The 18,868-nt window shown below is 36.8% G+C and overlaps 1 protein-coding gene and 1 pseudogene across 1 annotated transcript; one reads left to right on the plus strand and one right to left on the minus strand.

The window, feature by feature from the left end:
- Nucleotides 1-441: 441 nt before the first annotated feature.
- LOC133765151 (UDP-glucuronosyltransferase 2B31-like) lies at nucleotides 442-13,294 on the plus strand (annotated as a pseudogene).
- Nucleotides 13,295-17,838: 4,544 nt separating this feature from the next.
- Nucleotides 17,839-18,235, minus strand: LOC133765706 (large ribosomal subunit protein eL31-like). Its single transcript, XM_062199248.1, has one exon. The coding sequence runs from the start codon at nucleotides 18,214-18,216 to the stop codon at nucleotides 17,839-17,841; it is 378 nt and encodes a 125-aa protein (XP_062055232.1). The 5' UTR covers nucleotides 18,217-18,235.
- Nucleotides 18,236-18,868: the final 633 nt, after the last annotated feature.

Here is an 18,868-nt window from a genome sequence, read left to right on the forward strand (position 1 = left end):
TTTGCCGTTGGTTCACCCTCTAATGGCCGCCGCGGTAGCGCGCTGCGGCCTGCGCACCACGCTGTTCCAATGGCAGGAGCCAGGTGCTTCTCCTGGTCTCCCATGGGGTGCAGAGCCCAAACACTTGGGCCATCCTCCACTGCACTCCCTGGCCACAGCAGAGAGCTGGCCTGGAAGAGGGGCAACCGGGACAGGATTGGTGCCCCGACCGGGACTAGATCCCTATTCTTGACATTATTCTAAAATCTCTAAGATGACAGATGACATGTGCATCCAGTGTCAACTCTTTTTTTTATTAAACTTTTATTTAATGAATATAAATTTCCAAATACAGCTTATGGATTACAATGGCTTCCCCCCTCACATAACTTCCCTCCCACCCACAACCCTCCCCTTTCCCACTCCCTCTCCCCTTCCATTCACATCAAGATTCATTTTCAATTCGCTTTATATACAGAAGATCAGTTTAATATATATTAAGTAAAGATTTCAACATTTTGTCCCCATATAGCAACACAAAGTGAAAAAATACTGTTGGAGTACTAGTTATAGCATTAAATAACAGTGTACAGCACATTAAAGACAGAGATCCTACATGATATTTTTTAAAAATTAATTTTCTATGCCATTTCCAATTTAACACCAGTTTTTTTTTTCCATTTCCAATTATCTTTATATACAGAAGATCGATTCTGTATATAATTAGTAAAGATTTCATCAGTTTCACCCACACAGAAACACAAAGTGTAAAAATACTGTTTCAGTACTAGTTAGAGCATCACTGCACATTAGACAACACATTAAGGACAGATCCCACATGAGATGTAAGTACACAGTGACTCTTGATGTTGATTTAACAATTTGACACTCTTGTTTATGGCATCAGTAATCTCCCTAGGCTCTAGTCATGAGTTTCCAAGGCTATGGAAGCATTTAGAGTTCGCCGACTTTAATCTTATTCCGATAGGGTCATAGTCAAAGTGGAAGTTCTCTCCTCCCTTCGGAGAGAGGGAGGAGATGTACAATTTGGGACATGCTCAATTGTACTTGCCCCAAATGTGGAGTTAGAAATGTGCCAGGGGATTCCAATACAATCCCATCAAGATGGCATGTACCAATGCCATCTCACTAGTCCAAGTGATCAATTTCTGTTCACAATTGATGACTTTGATAGGTCTAAGAGTCAAAGGGATGACACAAACAAGACTAGTGTCTGCTAATACTAACTGATAGAATCAAAAAGGGAGAGAACGATCCAACATGGGAAGCGGGATACACAGCAGACTCAAAGAATGGCAGATGTCCTAAACAACACTCTGGCCTCAGAATCAGCCCTTAAGGCATTCGGATCTGGCTGAAGAGCCCATGAGAGTATTTCAGGCATGGAAAACCAAGACACCATGGAAAAAAAAAAAAAGAAGACCTTAATGAAAGATCTCTGTGAGTGAGATCCCAGTGGAAAGAACGGGGCCATCAAAGATGGAGGTACAGTGTTAACTCTTAATTAGAGGAAAGCACTTGTAATAATGAAGGTGTCATTTATACACACCCATATAATATGAGATCATAAACCTTTTTTTCAGTTGCCAATTCAGATATTGTGATTGTGTGCTCATGTTGATCTGTACAAGTTATATTTTAACTAACTGATACTTTTCATGTGTATCTAAGAGCAGAGGCAGCAATTATTTGAAAGGAAGCTTTGCATTTAAACAGGATGTCTATTAAGTGGACTCCAGTTCTGCTGCTGCTACAGCTAGGTTGTTTCTTCAGCCCTGGGAGAGGTGGAAAGGTGCTGGTGTGGCCAATGGAATACAGTCATTGGATCAATATAAAGACCATCTTGGATGAACTCACCCATAGGGGTCATGAGGTGACTGTTCTCAAATCTTCCGTGGCCATTTCTCTTAATGTAAGCAAATCATCTGCTATTAAATTTGAGACTTTTCCCACATCATTATCTGGAGATGATTATGAAGTCTTTTTCATAGAAGTAATCAGAAAACTGATTTATGATCTGCCAAATTATTCATTTTGGACATATTTTTCATTACTTCAGGAAATCGTATGGAAAGATTCTGATTTTATTGAAAGTATCTGTAGAGATGTGGTTTTTAACAAGACACTTGTGACAAAACTTCAAGAATCAAAATTTGACGTTGTTCTTGCAGATGGTCTGAGTCTCTGTGGTGAGCTGCTGGCTGAGCTACTTCGAGTGCCCTTGGTGTACACACTCCACTTCACTCCTGGCTACACCTATGAAAAGTATAGTGGAGGACTTTTGTTCCCTCCTTCTTATGTGCCTATTGTTTATTCAGAATTAACTGATCGAATGACATTCTTGGAGAGGGTGAAAAATATATTATATGTGCTCTATTTTGATTTTTGGTTCCAAGCATTTAATGAAAAGAAATGGAATCAATTCTATAGTGATGTTCTAGGTAAGTCGTCTTCTCAATCGGTACTGTCAAGCCCTGACTTTTCAGTGCCTTTGGAGGTGAGCATGTGTAGACACAACATAAGATAGAATTTTCCTTTATTAATATGCAGATGAAATAAAAATAATCTAACAAACACAAAGTGCTGTAGAAAACCTAACAAAATAGATCAGTTAGAATCCTGAGGTCATCAATCATACAGGAAACTCCAAATCATAATTCCATAAAATAAGGCACTGAGATTGTCTCTAAGAAATTGAATATTCATTCTACTATACTTCTTATTTCATCTTAAAGTCAATGCTACACCTCACTACATTTCATGATGAATGTCGACATGTAGACTGAGACTTTATTCATGAATTTCTAGTACAATTATCTATGTGACACTGAGAAAATTAAATGTATGTTTACATTGCTGGTTTTTACTTTTGTGACTTTAAAGAGAAAAATGCATGCTGAAATGTGTATTGGCTTATTGGCATATTTGTTATGATAGTGAATATAATGGGATGAATTACAGAAATAGGGTCTTCTCACACTGTGCCTTTTATATAAATATACACACACATAAAAAGGGATATTTTGCTATATATGACTCATACAATATACAGACACATAGATACATGACAGATAATTGATCAAAGAATGGACACTTTTTTCTTTTAATTTTTATTAATATAAACAGAACAGATTTCACATATTTCATAAGTACAATTCTAAGAAGATAACCGTAATGTCCTCCTTCTCTTCCTCCCTCAATACACTTTTAAACAACTTTGGATGCATTATTCAAACCAGGCATAGTCACTCTACAATTTTCCAATAATCTGATGTTTTGCTTTCCTTTTCTCCTTCAGGAAGGCCCACTACATTAACTGAGTTAATGGGGAAAGCTGACATGTGGCTCATTCGCACCTACTGGGATGTGGAGTTTCCTCGTCCACTCTTACCAAATGTTGATTTCGTTGGAGGGCTCCACTGCAGACCTGCCAAACCTCTGCCTAAGGTAAACCTATTCTGGTTGGTTTGAATCCATTGGCTTAGTGTTCTCAGTAGAAATGATTCTGTGTAATTTATTCAGAGAATTTGAATCACAGTATGAAAAGTACAGTATAGATTTCTGCCAATAGAAATTCTATTATTTCTCTACTATATAGCAAGTACATGGATTTTAGTTTTGTTACAGAAGAAATTCAGTTCAATTAAAGCACTTGTTATCCTAAATATAACAAAGAATCAGTCATTTGTTTATAGAACGAATTCGTTTATAGAACATGGAGAAACATTTTTAGCCAGTATTTGCAGAGGAGACTTAAGACACTCTTTTGCCCTATGGGATGCTGGCACTACAGGCAGCTGCTTTACCCACTTTGCCACAGCGCTGGCCCCACTCTTTTGCCCTTACATGGATGGCTCTTCTTATGCAGTCTGTGGATTTCACTTCAGGCTGAGGACACAGACATAAGGCAGCCCGTGGATGTCTCCCAGATCCGTTTGAGCGACTAAAACATTGTCAGTTTTCTGTTAGGCCTTTTCAGTCAACCTCACATAGTTCCTTGATGGAGACTGTGAGTCCGTTGAGATCTTCCTGAGTGTAGAAAGGGATCTAAAGCTTAAGTGAATGTGGGCACTGAGGGGCTTTGGTGGGAAGGCGCAAGTGTAGCAGGGGTGGACAAACACAGGAAGTGGGTAGGATTTGAAGCAGCCATGTGGGAGGATTCAAGGGAGCTGAGGGGAAAAAAAATGCAAGTGGTCAAAGAAGATGAAAAAGTAGAGACGATGGGAAGTAAAGGGTTACAGAAGAGTCAGTATGAGGAGATCATAAGGTCCCCAAAGAAGACATGAAGTGCCAAACTATCTGTGTGAACATCACAACAATAAGAAAGAAAGCAGAAAGTTTTTGCAGACCCCATCATCTTCACGAGTTTGAAAACAGGGTTGATCACCTGTGGCTCTGGCATGGAAGAAGTACATAACTGCCTAGCCCCACCAAGAGCCAGTCAAGGGGACATTGCCAGCCAAGGAATCAAAGGAGAATTCCCACTCCAGAGAAAGAGAGCCCGCAAGTAACACCTCCAGCCTATCCGGCTACTTGACTCTCCCCTTTGCTGTGTACACCAACCCTTTTACTAGTATTTGCTGTGTTGCTGCTCTTTTGTGATGGAACACATTCATTTTTCACAGGAGATGGAAGACTTTGTGCAGAGCTCTGGAGAAGAGGGAGTGGTGGTGTTTTCCCTGGGGTCCATGGTCAGTAACCTGACAGAAGAAAGGACCAATGTGATTGCATCAGCTCTTGCCCAGCTTCCACAAAAGGTTAGAAAGGTTGCAATATGGTAGCAGCTACTGAATGAATCTTTTAAACTCTAAGAGGTTCTGATTACAGAAACTTCCTGTGGGGAGAGGGTTACCATTAAGTATAGCAATGATTGATCTCAAAACTTTCTGTAAAACAAAAATACACATAGAAAATGATAAATAGTATAGACATAACGCCCTTGACATCAACATTGTGGTCAGAAGAAATATATTTAACAGGTATGGTGTGAATGTGGTATTATATTGGTATTGCAGGCAGAAATCACCAGATTCTGTCCTATGATTGACTCCTTTTCCATGCAGGATTCCTTAGGGCACTCTACACATTACAGATGTTATTAGAAAGGAGCACCATGTTAATGAGTAAATGCAAAATCATCGCAACAATAAATAGCTCTCTTTTTTAAAGATTTATTTATTTCATTTGAAAGGAAGAGTTGCAGAGAGAGAGGAAGAGACAGAGATCTTCCATCCGCTGGTTCAACTCCCCAAATGACTGCAATGGCTGGAGATGGGCCAGGCCAAAGCCAGGAGCCAGGAGCTTCTTCTGGGTATCCCATGTGGGTGCAGAGGACCAAGTACTGGGGCCATCTTCCACTGCCTTCCCAGGCACGTTATCAAGGAGCTGATTCTGAGATTGAACAGCCGGGAATAGGACCCAGCATGGAAGGCGGTAATTTAACCTGCTGCACCACAGTGCCAGCTCAATAAATAAATTAGAAAACATTCCATTGCATCTCACAGTTTAGTCTTTATGAAGAATCTAGACTTTTTGCCTGTGCTATATTTTGGAATAGTCTCTTTGATTGTACTGCTCACGGTGCTATTCAGAGAAAGGAAGGCCAAAGTTCACCAATGTTAAGTCCAAGCACCAATCCAACAACCAAATTTCAAAAATGAGAGAAACAGTCTTCTTGATGGACATGGCCCTGCCAATATTGAATCAGGAAGCTGTATGTGACAGGCAGATATGGAATTCTGCCTTTGAGGTGAACCTTGTACCTAATAAAAGGTGGCCTCATTAAGGTCAATGTGGTTGTAAAATAACTTATGAAACAAGCAAACTACCTCCAATATCCTCAAAAAGGAAAAATAAGACAGATCAATTCTGTTTGTAAGATGAAAGTATAAATCATAGATATAGAGAGCAAAATAAATGTGTATGTCATTTGCAATTTACTATACATTATTATGATAGGATAAAATACCTCTCATTTTCTTGAATAATTGTATTTATCATTGATCATATCATTTATCCAAGACACTATGTGTAAACATTGTGATGGCCTTCCACACCTATCTGCATCTAAACATAAGTATTAGAACTGTAGATATTTCATTTTCACTATTACATTAGTATTTCCCATTATTTACAAGTTAATTTCCTTATTTCTCATGTTGAACATGCTTAAATGTGTGAGCTATTAATACCTTTAAAACTCTAACATGCTCTGATATGAAATATGACTTCAGTATCATATTTTCTTTACTGCTTTAGGTTGTATGGAGATTTGATGGCAAGAAGCCAGATGCTTTAGGAAGCAATACTAGGCTGTATAAGTGGATCCCCCAGAATGACCTTCTTGGTAAGACTGAGAGAAAAAAACCAATTTGATTGATAATCGTTAGGTAGGGAAAAATTTATTAAACTTCCATTAATGAAAGTACAAAAATGAAATCTGAATTATTTTTATTTATTTTGCAGAGCTGGCTGATAAAAGCGAAAAGAACATTCACTGATATTTTATTATACAAAGTCACTTTTTTTGTACATAGACTCAAACCTTCTATTTCAGTTATAATTACATCTCACTGAGAATCTGATTAATTGGATTGTCTCACTGTATCCTGTTTCTACAACTTTCACCTATCCTTTTCACATCACCAGAGTACTTCAAAAGCCATTGAAAATAACAATACATCTTTAATTACATTTGTCTCTGCTTTTTCTATGGGAAAAAGTCCACAATCTTTTACCATGAAGTAATAGAACATTTCATGATAAATTGTAACCTCTCCTTCCTTTGATTGCAGCACCATGACCATCCCCCTTCCTGCTGCCTGCACAAACCAAGTATCAGATCCTGTCACATCATTATTTATTTAAGAGAGTACTATGCCCTATTTTCCACACAGACTGTTTCTTCTGCATAAGATACACTTTTTTATTTTTTCCACTTGGCAATTTGTATTTATTGTCCAAGTCTCAAGTCACACACCACTTCTCCAATAGAACCTGGGTGCTTCTTCAATGTGATTTCATGGCCATAAAAACTCATTGTCTAGAAAACATTTTACCTGTCAGTTGTCATAAATTGTGCATTTCTCATTTTATCTTCAAGACCCAAAATTAATAATTTGGTTTAAATTCACCCAATCCCAGGTCATCCAAAAACCAAAGCTTTTATAACTCATGGTGGAACCAACGGCATCTATGAGGCAATCTACCACAGTATTCCTATGGTGGGCATTCCTTTGTTTGCAGATCAACCTGATAACATTGTCCACATGAAGGCCAAGGGAGCAGCTGTTAGATTGAACCTAAACAAAATGTCAGCTACAGATTTGCTCAAAGCATTGAAGACAGTCATTAATGATCCATCGTGAGTATGATGCTTTTTAAATTGAGTAGAATTTTAGAGTGCCTCTTTTGTGACCTGTTTTCAAGCAGATATTTTATTATTATAAAGAGAACAGATTGTATCTGTTTCATAGTTACCATTGTAAGAATATTACCATACTTCCCTCCCTTCCCCTTCGACAACCAAACCATCTCCTTCCCACCCTTCTTTTCTCTTCTTTAATTATTGTACAGACATAATTTTAATCCACTCCATAACCACCATTGATTCACCATTAACCATAATATTCAATAAGTAAAAAGTAGAAAACCACAATTCTACAGGAGTAGGTAAAGTTAATCCCCTAGATTGATTGCTTGAATAATAACTGATAATATGATGCTGTAATCAAAATAATTTTTAAGTATGCAAATAAAGTTAAAGAACAAATTTTTTACAAGTATGCCACAGATCACTGAGTAGTAAAATAATAAAATTGAAAAAAGATGATGAAATATTTCAAATCAACATCTAAACTTTCTGAAACTATCTATCCTTCTGCAAATCAATTAATTTTTATTTTATCATTGTGATAGTATGGTTTTTTTTATTTTTTTATTTTATTTTTTTTGACAGGCAGAGTGGACAGTGAGAGAGAGACAGAGAGAAAGGTCTTCCTTTTGCCGTTGGTTCACCCTCCAATGGCCGCCGCAGTTGGCGCGCTACAGCCAGCGCACCGTGCTGATCCAATGGCAGGAGCCAGCGGCTTCTCCTGGTCTCCCATGGGGTGCAGGGCCCAAGCACTTGGGCCATCCTCCACTGCACTCCCTGGCCACAGCAGAGAGCTGGCCTGGAAGAGGGGCAACCGGGACAGGATCAGTGCCCCGACCGGGACTAGAACCCAGTGTGCCGGCACCGCAAGGCGGAGGATTAGCCTAGTGAGCCGCAGCGCCGGCTTGTGATAGTATGTTTTAAGAGATATAATTATAAACCATAAAATTCACCTGTTGAAAGTATAAAACTCAAGTGAATTTGATATACTGTTACAAAACTGTTATCAAAAATTCAATTTAGGGATTTTTTTTCTTATCACACCAAAAACAAATCTCATATACCCTAAGGATAACTCGAGGTAATCCTTAGCCTTAGGCAACTGCTAATTTACTTTGTAAATTTACTCTATACATTAGTTTATTCTGGACATTTCCTATGAATGGAATCCTATAATAAATTGTCCATTGTAACAGGCTTCTTTCACCTAGCATGATTTCACTTAGCATCATATATGCTAGTCCCATCCATGTAGTTCATCAATTACTGTATTATTTCTGTTGATTGTTGAATAATGTTCTTTGGTATGGATATTCTACATTTTATGTACCTAGTTAGCAGACTAAGGATGTTCTAGTTGTTTCCAATTTTGGCTGCAGTGAACACAGATATTTGTGTTTTGTATAAACATGTTTTTTCTTTGGTTTAGTATCAAGGAATGGAACTGCTGCATCATATGGGAACATTGTGTTAGTGAAATGTTTCAATTCTTTACAAAGTTGTTACAGCATTTACCATCCAACCAGTAGTGTTGTGGTTCCTCCACATCATTGCCAAAATTTATTACCAACTTTCTTTTTGAATATATTCAAAATATTCAAATATATTGGATGTGAAGTGATTTCTCATTTTGCTCTTCGTTGTCTTTTCTCTTATGGTTGAAGTTGAGAAACATCTTTTCATATGCTTATTGAATTATCATGTATCCTCTTTGGTTAAGTCACATTTCCAATCTTTTTTTAATTTGCATTGGGTTATTTGTTATCTTTTTTATTTTTTTATTTTTTTTATTAAACTTTTATTTAATGAATATAAATTTCCAAAGTATAGCTTGTTACAATGGCTTCCCCCCTCCCATAACTTCCCTCCCGCCCACAACCCTCCCCCCTCCCGCTCCCTTTCCCCTTCCATTCATGTAAAGATTCATTTTCAATTCTCTTTGTATACAGAAGATCAATTTAGTATATATTAGGTAAAGATTTCAACATTTTGCCCATATAGTAACATCAAGTGAAAAAACTACCATTGGATTACTAATTATAGCATTAAATAGCAATGTACAGCACATTAAAGACAGAGATCCTACATAATTTTTTTTTCAAAATAATTAATTTTCTATGCCATTTCCATTTTAACACCAGGTTGTTTTTTTTTTTTTTCATTTCCAATTCTCTTTATATACAGAAGATCACTTCAGTATATAATTAGCAAAGACCTCATCAGTCTGCGCCCACACAGAAACGCAAAGTATAAAAATACTGTTTCAGTACCAGTCATAGCATCACTTGGCTTTAGACGACACATTAGGGACAGATCCCGCATGGGGTGTAAGTACACAGTGACTCCTGTTGCTGACTTAACAATTTGACACTCCTGTTCATGGCGTCAGTAATCTCCCTAGGCTCTAGTCATGAGTTGCCAGGGCTATGGAAGCCTTTAGAGTTCGCTGACTTTGGTCTTATTCCGATAGGGTCATAGTCAAAGTGGAGGTTCTCTCCTCCCTTCGGAGAAGGGTACCTCCTTCTTTGATGGCCCCGTTCTTTCCACTGGGATCTCACTCACAGAGATCATTCATTTAGGTCTTTTTTTTTTTTTTCCATGATATCTTGGCTTTCCATGCCTGCTATACTCTCATGGGCTCTTCAGCCAGATCTGAATGCCTTGAGGGCTGATTCTGAGGCCGGAGTGTTGTTTAGGACATCTGCCATCCTATGAGTCTGCTGTGTATCCCACTTCCCATGTTGGATCTTTCTCTCCCTTTTTGATTCTATCAGTTAGTATTAGCAGATACTTGTCTTGTTTGTGTGATCTCTTTGACTCTTAGACCTATCAGAGCTATCAATTGTGAGCTGAAATTGATCACTTGGACTAGTGCGATGGCATTGGTACATCCCATCTTGATGGAATTGTGTTGGAATCCCCTGCACATTTCTAACTCCACCATTCCTGTCCTGACTTTAGATGTACAATGTAATACTTTATCCTTTTTAGTATTTGTTGTTGTTGTTGTTGTTGTTCTAGTACTATTGGTTGAACTCAGTAATTAACACACAATTATTCTCAGGTGTTTAAATTTTAACTGAAAAGTGATCCCTGTTAAATCTAAGAGTGGAAAAAGAGAGGGAGGAGATGAACAATTTGGAACATGCTCAATCGGACTGGCCACAAATGTTATCTTTTTTATTAAACTGTAAGAATTCTTTTTATATTATTGATAGAGTTCTCTTATCCAAAATATGATATGCAAATATTGTCTCTCATTCTGAATGGTTTGATTCATCATTTACTTAAAGATGCCCTTTCAAGAACAAAACTATTTAATTTTGATTAACTGAATCTTGATTGATCACACTTTTCCATTAAATACAAAGGGTAGAACTAATCTATTGTGTTAGAAGTATTGACAGAAACTAATTTGGGAAAGAAGTAGTACTGAACCAGTTCACCAAGAGCAAATAATACTGCACAGATGTGATAATATACCTCATCCAAAAAATATGCAGACTGATGCTTTCACCATAACTTTCTTTTTTTGTCACTAGTATTTTTTGAAGGTTTTTATTTAATGAATACAAATTTTCATATGTACAGCTTTTAGGGATATAGTGTTTCTTACCCCCATACATGCCCTCCCACCTTCACTCCCATCCCACCTCCCACTCCCTCTCCTATTTCACTTCCAATAAGATTCATTTTTAATTGACTTTATATACAGAAGACCAACTCTTTACTAAGGAGAGATTTCAACTATTTGTACCACACATACACACAAAGCATAAAGTGCAGTTTGAAAACAAGTTTTACCATTAATTCTCATAGTATAACTCATTAAGCACAGAGGTGCAGCATGGGACCCAAGTACACAGTAAATTCTGTTGTTGATTTAACAACTTAAACTCTTATTTATGATGTCAGTGATCACCTGAGACTCTTGGCATGAGCTGCCAAGGATATGGAAGACTTTTGAGTTCACAAACTCTGTCGGTTTTTAGACAAGGCCATATGCAAAGCAGAAGTTCTCTCCTCCCTTTAGAGAAAAATACATCCTTCTTTGATGTCCCCTTCTTTCCACTGGGGTCTCACTCACAGAGATCCTTCATGCAGACCGTTTTGCCACTATGTCTTGGCTTTCCATTCCTGAAATGATCTCATGTTTTCAATCAGGCCTTAGGTCCCCATAGCTTTCAAGACAACTATGAAATTTTGTGTGGTTCACTTAGGACATGTACATTTTTCTTATGTATCTCCAACTTAAGGCTATTTTATTTTAAAAAAAAAAACTTCTGTAATGTGTTTTTTTTTCAAATTCTAGCTCAAAGAAGAAAATAAACACAAAAATAATAGAGGAAGTGCCTAGAGGTACCAACCTCTCTGTCCATTAAAAGCTACTCTGACAGAAGGTATTGATCCAAATGCATCAGTTAGGTGGTAGAAGTACAACTTGGGAAGTTCCAGAGAGGATCACTCCAGGAGAGGAGAGGAAACAGAAAGGTTAAAGGTGCTAAGGTGTGAACATCTTTGTTGGCTTCAAGGGAACCTAGAAGACCAGTGCACCTAATGGAGACAAATGATAATGCAAAATATTTCCAGAGTGTTCCCTCATGGAGTCTGATAGTCCAGAATACAGTTTTTTATTTTACTCTCAAAAAACAAAATGTAAGTATTAACAGGACAACATCCTCAGTTGTTGCACATTGTTAAAAACATCACTGTGGCTTCTGGCAGGAAATCAGTCAAGCATGGAAAGCAAGACTGGAAAGACAGAGAGAGAACAGTCAGGAGGATTTTCACTCACAATGACACAGTTGCCCTTGACAACTTCAAGGTGATCCCTCTTAAATTGCATTTCTGTCACCTTTTCTATGACACTCATAATGGCTCTTTACCACTCTCCTTAATAGGAAAGTTTTACTTTCCCACTGGGACTTTAATTTTCACTTTGAAAAATCTGTGTCACTCAAAAAAACCCTCTTTGAAAAGCAGTTTTCTAAGACAACCCAAGTAGAATAACTACACTGCTCCACAGATGTTTCACAGCACTTATCTTGACATCTACCTGATACTTTTAAACAACGCTCAAAGGTGACTTTTTCTTAGCCAACTTAACTTCCACTCAGTGTCACAATCTTATGTTTCTCTTTCAGATATAAAGAAAATGCTTTGAAGTTATCAAGAATTCACCATGATCAGCCTGTGAAGCCTCTAGATAGAGCAGTCTTCTGGCTTGAGTTTGTCATGCGCCACAAGGGAGCAAAGCACCTTCGGGTTGCAGCCCACGACCTCACCTGGCTCCAGTATCACTCTCTGGATGTCACTGGGTTCCTGCTGGCCTGTGTGGCCATGTAATATTTATCTTCACAAAGTGTTGTCTGTTTTGCTTCCGGAAGTACACTAAAACCCAAAAGAAGAACAAAAAGGAGTAGTTGTATCTAGGCCTTAAACTGGAGACCTTATGGATGGGCGTCCTCTGGTGCAGCAAAGTGAGAATACGATGAAAACTTTCTTCTTCCTGTGACCAGTGATTTTTCAATTAACCTGCTGAAGTTAACATTTATTTACGAGAAATGTGTAATCTCTTGAAGTGTTAGGAATATTTCAAAACAAAAGAAATAAAAGAATTGCAAAAAAATAAAAATAATACAAATTTATATTCAAGTAACTTTTATAACAACATGTACATATAAAAAATGCACACAATACTTGTATTTTGTGAATAAATTTGTAATTTTAACATTTTCTGAAAAATAATTACAGTTGTGCCAAAGGACTAACATTTCTTTGGTTTTGGAGACCAAGACTTCCTCTTTTTATTGTACATCCAGCCTCTGCATCACTTCATTTCTAAAAGACATGTATGTGAACTTTGAAATATAGTGACTTCCATTACTTTCTTATTATGAAATAAATGTTTTGAAAAACTTTTCAGTTGCATAGTGTCATTCTTCTTTACTCTTTATCCTTTAAAAAGATTGATCTGGTTTTTACTCATTGTCATTTTCAGCTCTTGGTCGTGGTCAGGGTCTGAGTTACAAATCATGATGAAATAGATCAGGACTCTAAGGACACTTACTGCATTTTCATTCTTTCCCGATATATATGTAAATTGATGAGAACATGAACACGTCCTTAAAAACAGGATATAGTATCACTCAGGTACCCGAAGATTTGCTGTGAAATTCAGTGAGATGTGGAAGATAGTTTCAAAGCATGATTATTATACTCTTATCCACACTTTAAAAGATCTAATTTTCCTCTCTCCATGATAGTCTATTGTCCCATCCTTCCCATAACACTAAGATGGACACCTTAAATTATTTGCATTTTCTATAACTAAAAATAGTACACACAATCCATCATTTTCCTAGGTATTTTATGATAACCATAGTCAGCAACAACACAAAGGATATGAAGATCTTGTAATTATTACCGAAAATAGTTCAATACAAACCACTTGTGCTCTTCATGATCTTTATGATCCACTTTGAGATAAATCTGGTCATCTTTATCATGATAAGAAGACCACCATCAAAATCTCAAAACAAATCTTCTTCATCAAATCAAAACCACAATGAGGTTTCACCTCACCCTAGTTAGAATGGCACTCATACATAGATCAACAAATTCTAGTAAGGATGTTGGTTGGGGGGAGGTACCCTAATCCACTATTGGTGGAAATGTAACCTTGTGCAGCCACTATGGATGACATCTCAGAAATGGAGTTATGGAGACATCTCAGAAATCAGAATACAGACCTACCATGTGGGCTAGCCATCCCACTTCTGGGAATTTATCCAAACCATAAGAACTCATCATATGAAAAAATATATGTGCCTCCATATTCATTGCAGTTCAGTTTGCAATAGCTAAGATGTGAAATCAACCCAGATGTCCATCAGTTGTTAACTAAATACATTCCTTTAGAAATAGAATTCCTAGAAAAAGAGAGTGGAGAGAAATGCCCAGAGCATTAAAGAATACTGTGAAAGGTTTATGTACGACATATTAGCAAAGTATGAGCTACAGAAGAAGAAGAGAAAGAGAAAAAAACAGATAATTTCAAAAAGTTTATACCTAAAAAACCCTATACATGATGAAAAATTATATTCAATGCCAGAAGGTAAGAGAAGTTCAAAGAAGTTAAATAGAAAATATCCAAGCACAAACACATTATGATGAAAGATTGAAAGCTGAAGCCGGGATATTTTAAAGTAGCAAAAGATAATAATGTTTAGACACTTCATTGCTTCACATTTGATAACTGATAGAGAAACTTAGGAAGGTAAACAAGGAATAGAACATGTGAATAGTGCGGTACACCAAGAACATCAATCAGTATTTACAGAACTTACTGTCCAAAACAGCAAAAGATACAATCTCCTCATGTAAACACAACCTTTTACAAGATACATCACAGTTAGATCATTAAAAAAAAAAAACTCAATAAATTTAAATGGTTGGTATCATATAAAGTATTTTGTCAGCCCACAATTGACTGACAAAAACAATGTTGAAAAGAAATTTTTAAGAATCAAAGTAGAATGGAAATTTAACAATATACTCCTGAGTAACAAATAGGTCCAAGATAAAATCTAAAGGAAGATTAGAAAGGATTTTAACTATGTGAGAATCCTAATCATATGGGAAAACATGAGAAATAAGTGTTATCTAAATGCCTAAATTACAAAAGAAGAAAGACTTCAAATCAGTAACTTAATTTTACACTTTAAGGAACTAGGAAAGGAAAGCAAAATTAAACCCAAAGGTAATGGAGAAGGAGATAATAAAGATAAAAGATATTTTAAATAGTGAGAAAAAAATTACTAGCAAGACTAAAATTTGAGTCATGCAAAAGATAAACTAACAAAGGTTTAACAAGACTTACCAAGGGAGGTGGGAGGAAGGAAGAAAAGACTCCCACTAACAAAATCGGACATTAGCATGTAGACAGTACTACCAGCCACATAGAAATTTAAAGGATTGGGGCTGGTGCTGTGGCACAACGGGTTAAAGCCCTGGCCTGCGGTGCTTGCATCCCATATGGGTGCCGTTTCTAGTCCTGGCCGCTCCTCTCCCGATCCAGCACTCTGCTATGGCCTGCAAAAGCAGTGGAAGATGGCCCAAGTCCTTGGGCCCCTGCGCCCAAGTGGGAGACCTGGAAGAAGCTCCTGGCTCCTGGCTTCGGATCAGCACAGCTCCAGCCATTACAGCCATCTGGGGAGTGAACAATCGGATGGAAGACCTCTCTCTCTGTCTCTACCTCTCTCTGTAACTCTTTCAAATAAATAAAATAAATCTTGAAAAAAAAATGAAAATTGTTTAAAAAATAGAAATTTAAAGAATTAAAGCAGAATACTTTGAGAAAATGTATGCCACCAAAATTAGAAGAGATGAATGGACAAATCTCTGTAAAAACTTAAACTATGATCTATACTCAAGAAAAGCAGAATGTGAATAGAAAAATATGTGAATAGAAAAATAAAGAGAAGGTTGTGTTTGTAATTAAAAAATCATCTAAATCAAAAATCTCAGGCCAAAAAAAAAAAAAAACTGACTTAGGAACTCTACCAAGCATTTAAAAAGCTTTACTAGACATCTTTCAAAAATAAACTTGCAAAAATATCATAAGGGAGTGAAATCCTGATCCACATATTTGATAATGCCCTTTGTGTTCTTTTGGCCTACAACGACATCACAGAAAAGAAACTGCAGAGCCATATATTTTATAAATGTAAAAATAAAATTCTCAAAAAAAATCATGGAAAAACAAATGCTGGAACTTCCAAGTAGGATCCAAATTCTGGGAAGCTATTTCCATGAATAAGATGAGAGTAATTGTGAGGTTAAAAGAATTGTTCACATCTGTTACTTTGTAGCTTTAGCGAGAAAACAAATGCATGTTTAATTCCTTAGTGATTTCCTTTTATATATGCTTATATTGGTGACAATACTGAGGGAAATTAAAAATGTAGTCTCTCTCACACTTTCTGATAGATAGATAGATAGATAGATAGATAGATAGATAGATAGATATGAACAGCTCAATATTTTACATGTAATTTTGTTATTATGTAGGAATAGACTCATTTGCTTTATCAAAGCACAGATACTTTTAAACAGCTCAGGAAAATTTTTCAAAAATCATCTGGCCTATTCACATGTCAAATTTCTCATTTTTCATGGGGCCATCAAGGTAGGAGGTACCTTTCTCTGAAGGGAGGAGAGAACTTCCACTTTGACTATGACCCTGTCAGAATAAGATCGAAGTCGGCGAACACTAAAGGCTTCCATAGCCTTGGAAACTCATGACTAGAGCCTAGGGAGATTACTGACGCCATAAACAAGAGTGTCAAATTGTTAAGTCAACAACAGGAGTCACTGTGCACTTACGTCCCACTGGGATCTGTCCTTAATGGGTTGTCCAATGTGAAGTAATGATATAACTAGTACTGAAACAGTATTTTTACACTTTGTGTTTCTGTGTGGGTGCAAACTGATGAACTCTTTACTTAGTATATACTGAATCCATCTTCTGTATATAAAGATAATTGAAAATGAAAAAAAAAACCCTTCTGTTAAATTGGAAATTACATAGAAATTAGTCAATTTTAAAAAAAAAAAAATAGCATGTAGGATCTCTGTCCTTAATGTGCTGTACACTGTGATTTAATGCTATAACTGGTACTCCAACAGTATTTTTCACTTTGTGTTGCTATGTGAGGGCAAACTGTTGAAATCTTTACTTTATATATACTAAACTGATCTTCTGTTTATAAAGAGAATTGAAAATGAATCTTGATGTGAATGGAAGGGGAGAGGGAGCGGGAAAGGGGAGGGTTGCGGGTGGGAGGGAATTTGGGGGGGGGGGACCATTGTAATCCATAAGCTGTACTGTGGAAATTTATATTCATTAAATAAAAGATAAAAAATTCTCATTTTTCCTGTCTTTTCTTCAATACCTACAGAGAAACCCCTTATTTTATCTGAAACAATGAGGAAAAATGAAATGTGATTCATCCAAACATATTGACTTTAGAGTTTCTTTTCCTGATCTTACTATATGATGATTTTATGGGTAGGTTCTACCATAATTCCACCAAATCCCTACCTAAGTTAACATATTCTTGCATATTTAATATCATTGTTTGTCTTACATTTTCAGTGTCAATCATTCTATATTCCTCTTTTAGAGTGTTTAACTCACAGAGTTGTGGGAAATGGAGTAAAGCAACTTGTCAGAAACTCACAAATTTTTTTATTTTCTTTTTATTATTTTATTTTTTTAAATTTTGAATTAGTTTAACAAATTCAATATAGTTCTTAGATATATTTCTAAGAATATAATGATTTTGCTTCTTCCCTCCCACTCTCTCTTTTCTTCATCCTCTCTGCCTCCCAACCTCCCTCCTTCTCCTTTTCTTTTTTTTAGTTTTTGAGATAAATTTTTTTTTCAATTTTTACAACTTTAATCAGTTCTCATCCACATTGACTGTCTGTAGATTTTTGGATGTGGTGACAGGTACGTAGGTAACCAAAGTGTAGAGCTTGTTTGGGGACTCTTCATCCTCATTACGTTTTCTGGACAACCTCACGCGGATGCGGTATGGGACATTCCTTATTCCTTTGGCCCAGACAGCTTTGTTGAGCCTGGTATCAATGCGCACATCCGGAGTCCCCATCTCCTTCATGGCAAACTTCCGGATCTTTTTGAGTGCCCAAGGGGCACGCTTCTTGAAGCCCACACCATGGATGCGCTTGTGAATGTTGATGGTGTACTCGCGGGTCACCACCTCGTTGATGGCAGAACAGCCCTTCTTCTTCTCACCGCCCTTCTTCGCGGGAGCCATCTTGGAGGGCCCAAGCTGGAAAGGAGATAACATATTTTTAATTTACATTACAGTAACAAAAAAAGGCTTGAAGCTTCATCATATAAGAATTTTAACAATTAAAAAGCAAAAAGATACTAGTTTAGTGGGAATATAGACAATGGCTATAAATAATAATTGAGTGGGAAAATGACCATTTCACCCATATACAATAAACTTAAAAGTAATCACAGATCATTAAAATCAGAATAGTGTAACATTCTTAACCATTGGTTTGACATAGTAAACAGGTTTTACAAAGCTATACTTGCTGCAGTATTGATACACACAGGCATTTTTTTTCCTTTGGTTCTTGTTTTTTTTAATTTCTTTTATTGTTTTGCTTTTTTAAATTTTAGCTCCCATATGTTAGGGAGAGCATGCGATATTTGTCTTTCTTGGTCTGGTTTATTTCACTCAACATGATGTCCTCCAGTTGCATCCATTTTGGTGTAAATGGTAGAATGCATTCTTTTTCTATAGCTGAATAATATTCTGTTACATATACCACATTTTCTTTATTTATTCATCTGATGATAGAAACTTTGCTTGATTCTAAATATCAGCTATTGTGAACAGTGCTGCTACAAACATGGTACTGCAGGTATTTTCATTTGTTACTCTCTGATTTGGA

The sequence above is a fragment of the Lepus europaeus genome, chromosome 8, assembly GCF_033115175.1.
Source record: "Lepus europaeus isolate LE1 chromosome 8, mLepTim1.pri, whole genome shotgun sequence".
In the NCBI taxonomy this organism is placed as follows: Eukaryota; Metazoa; Chordata; class Mammalia; order Lagomorpha; family Leporidae; genus Lepus; species Lepus europaeus.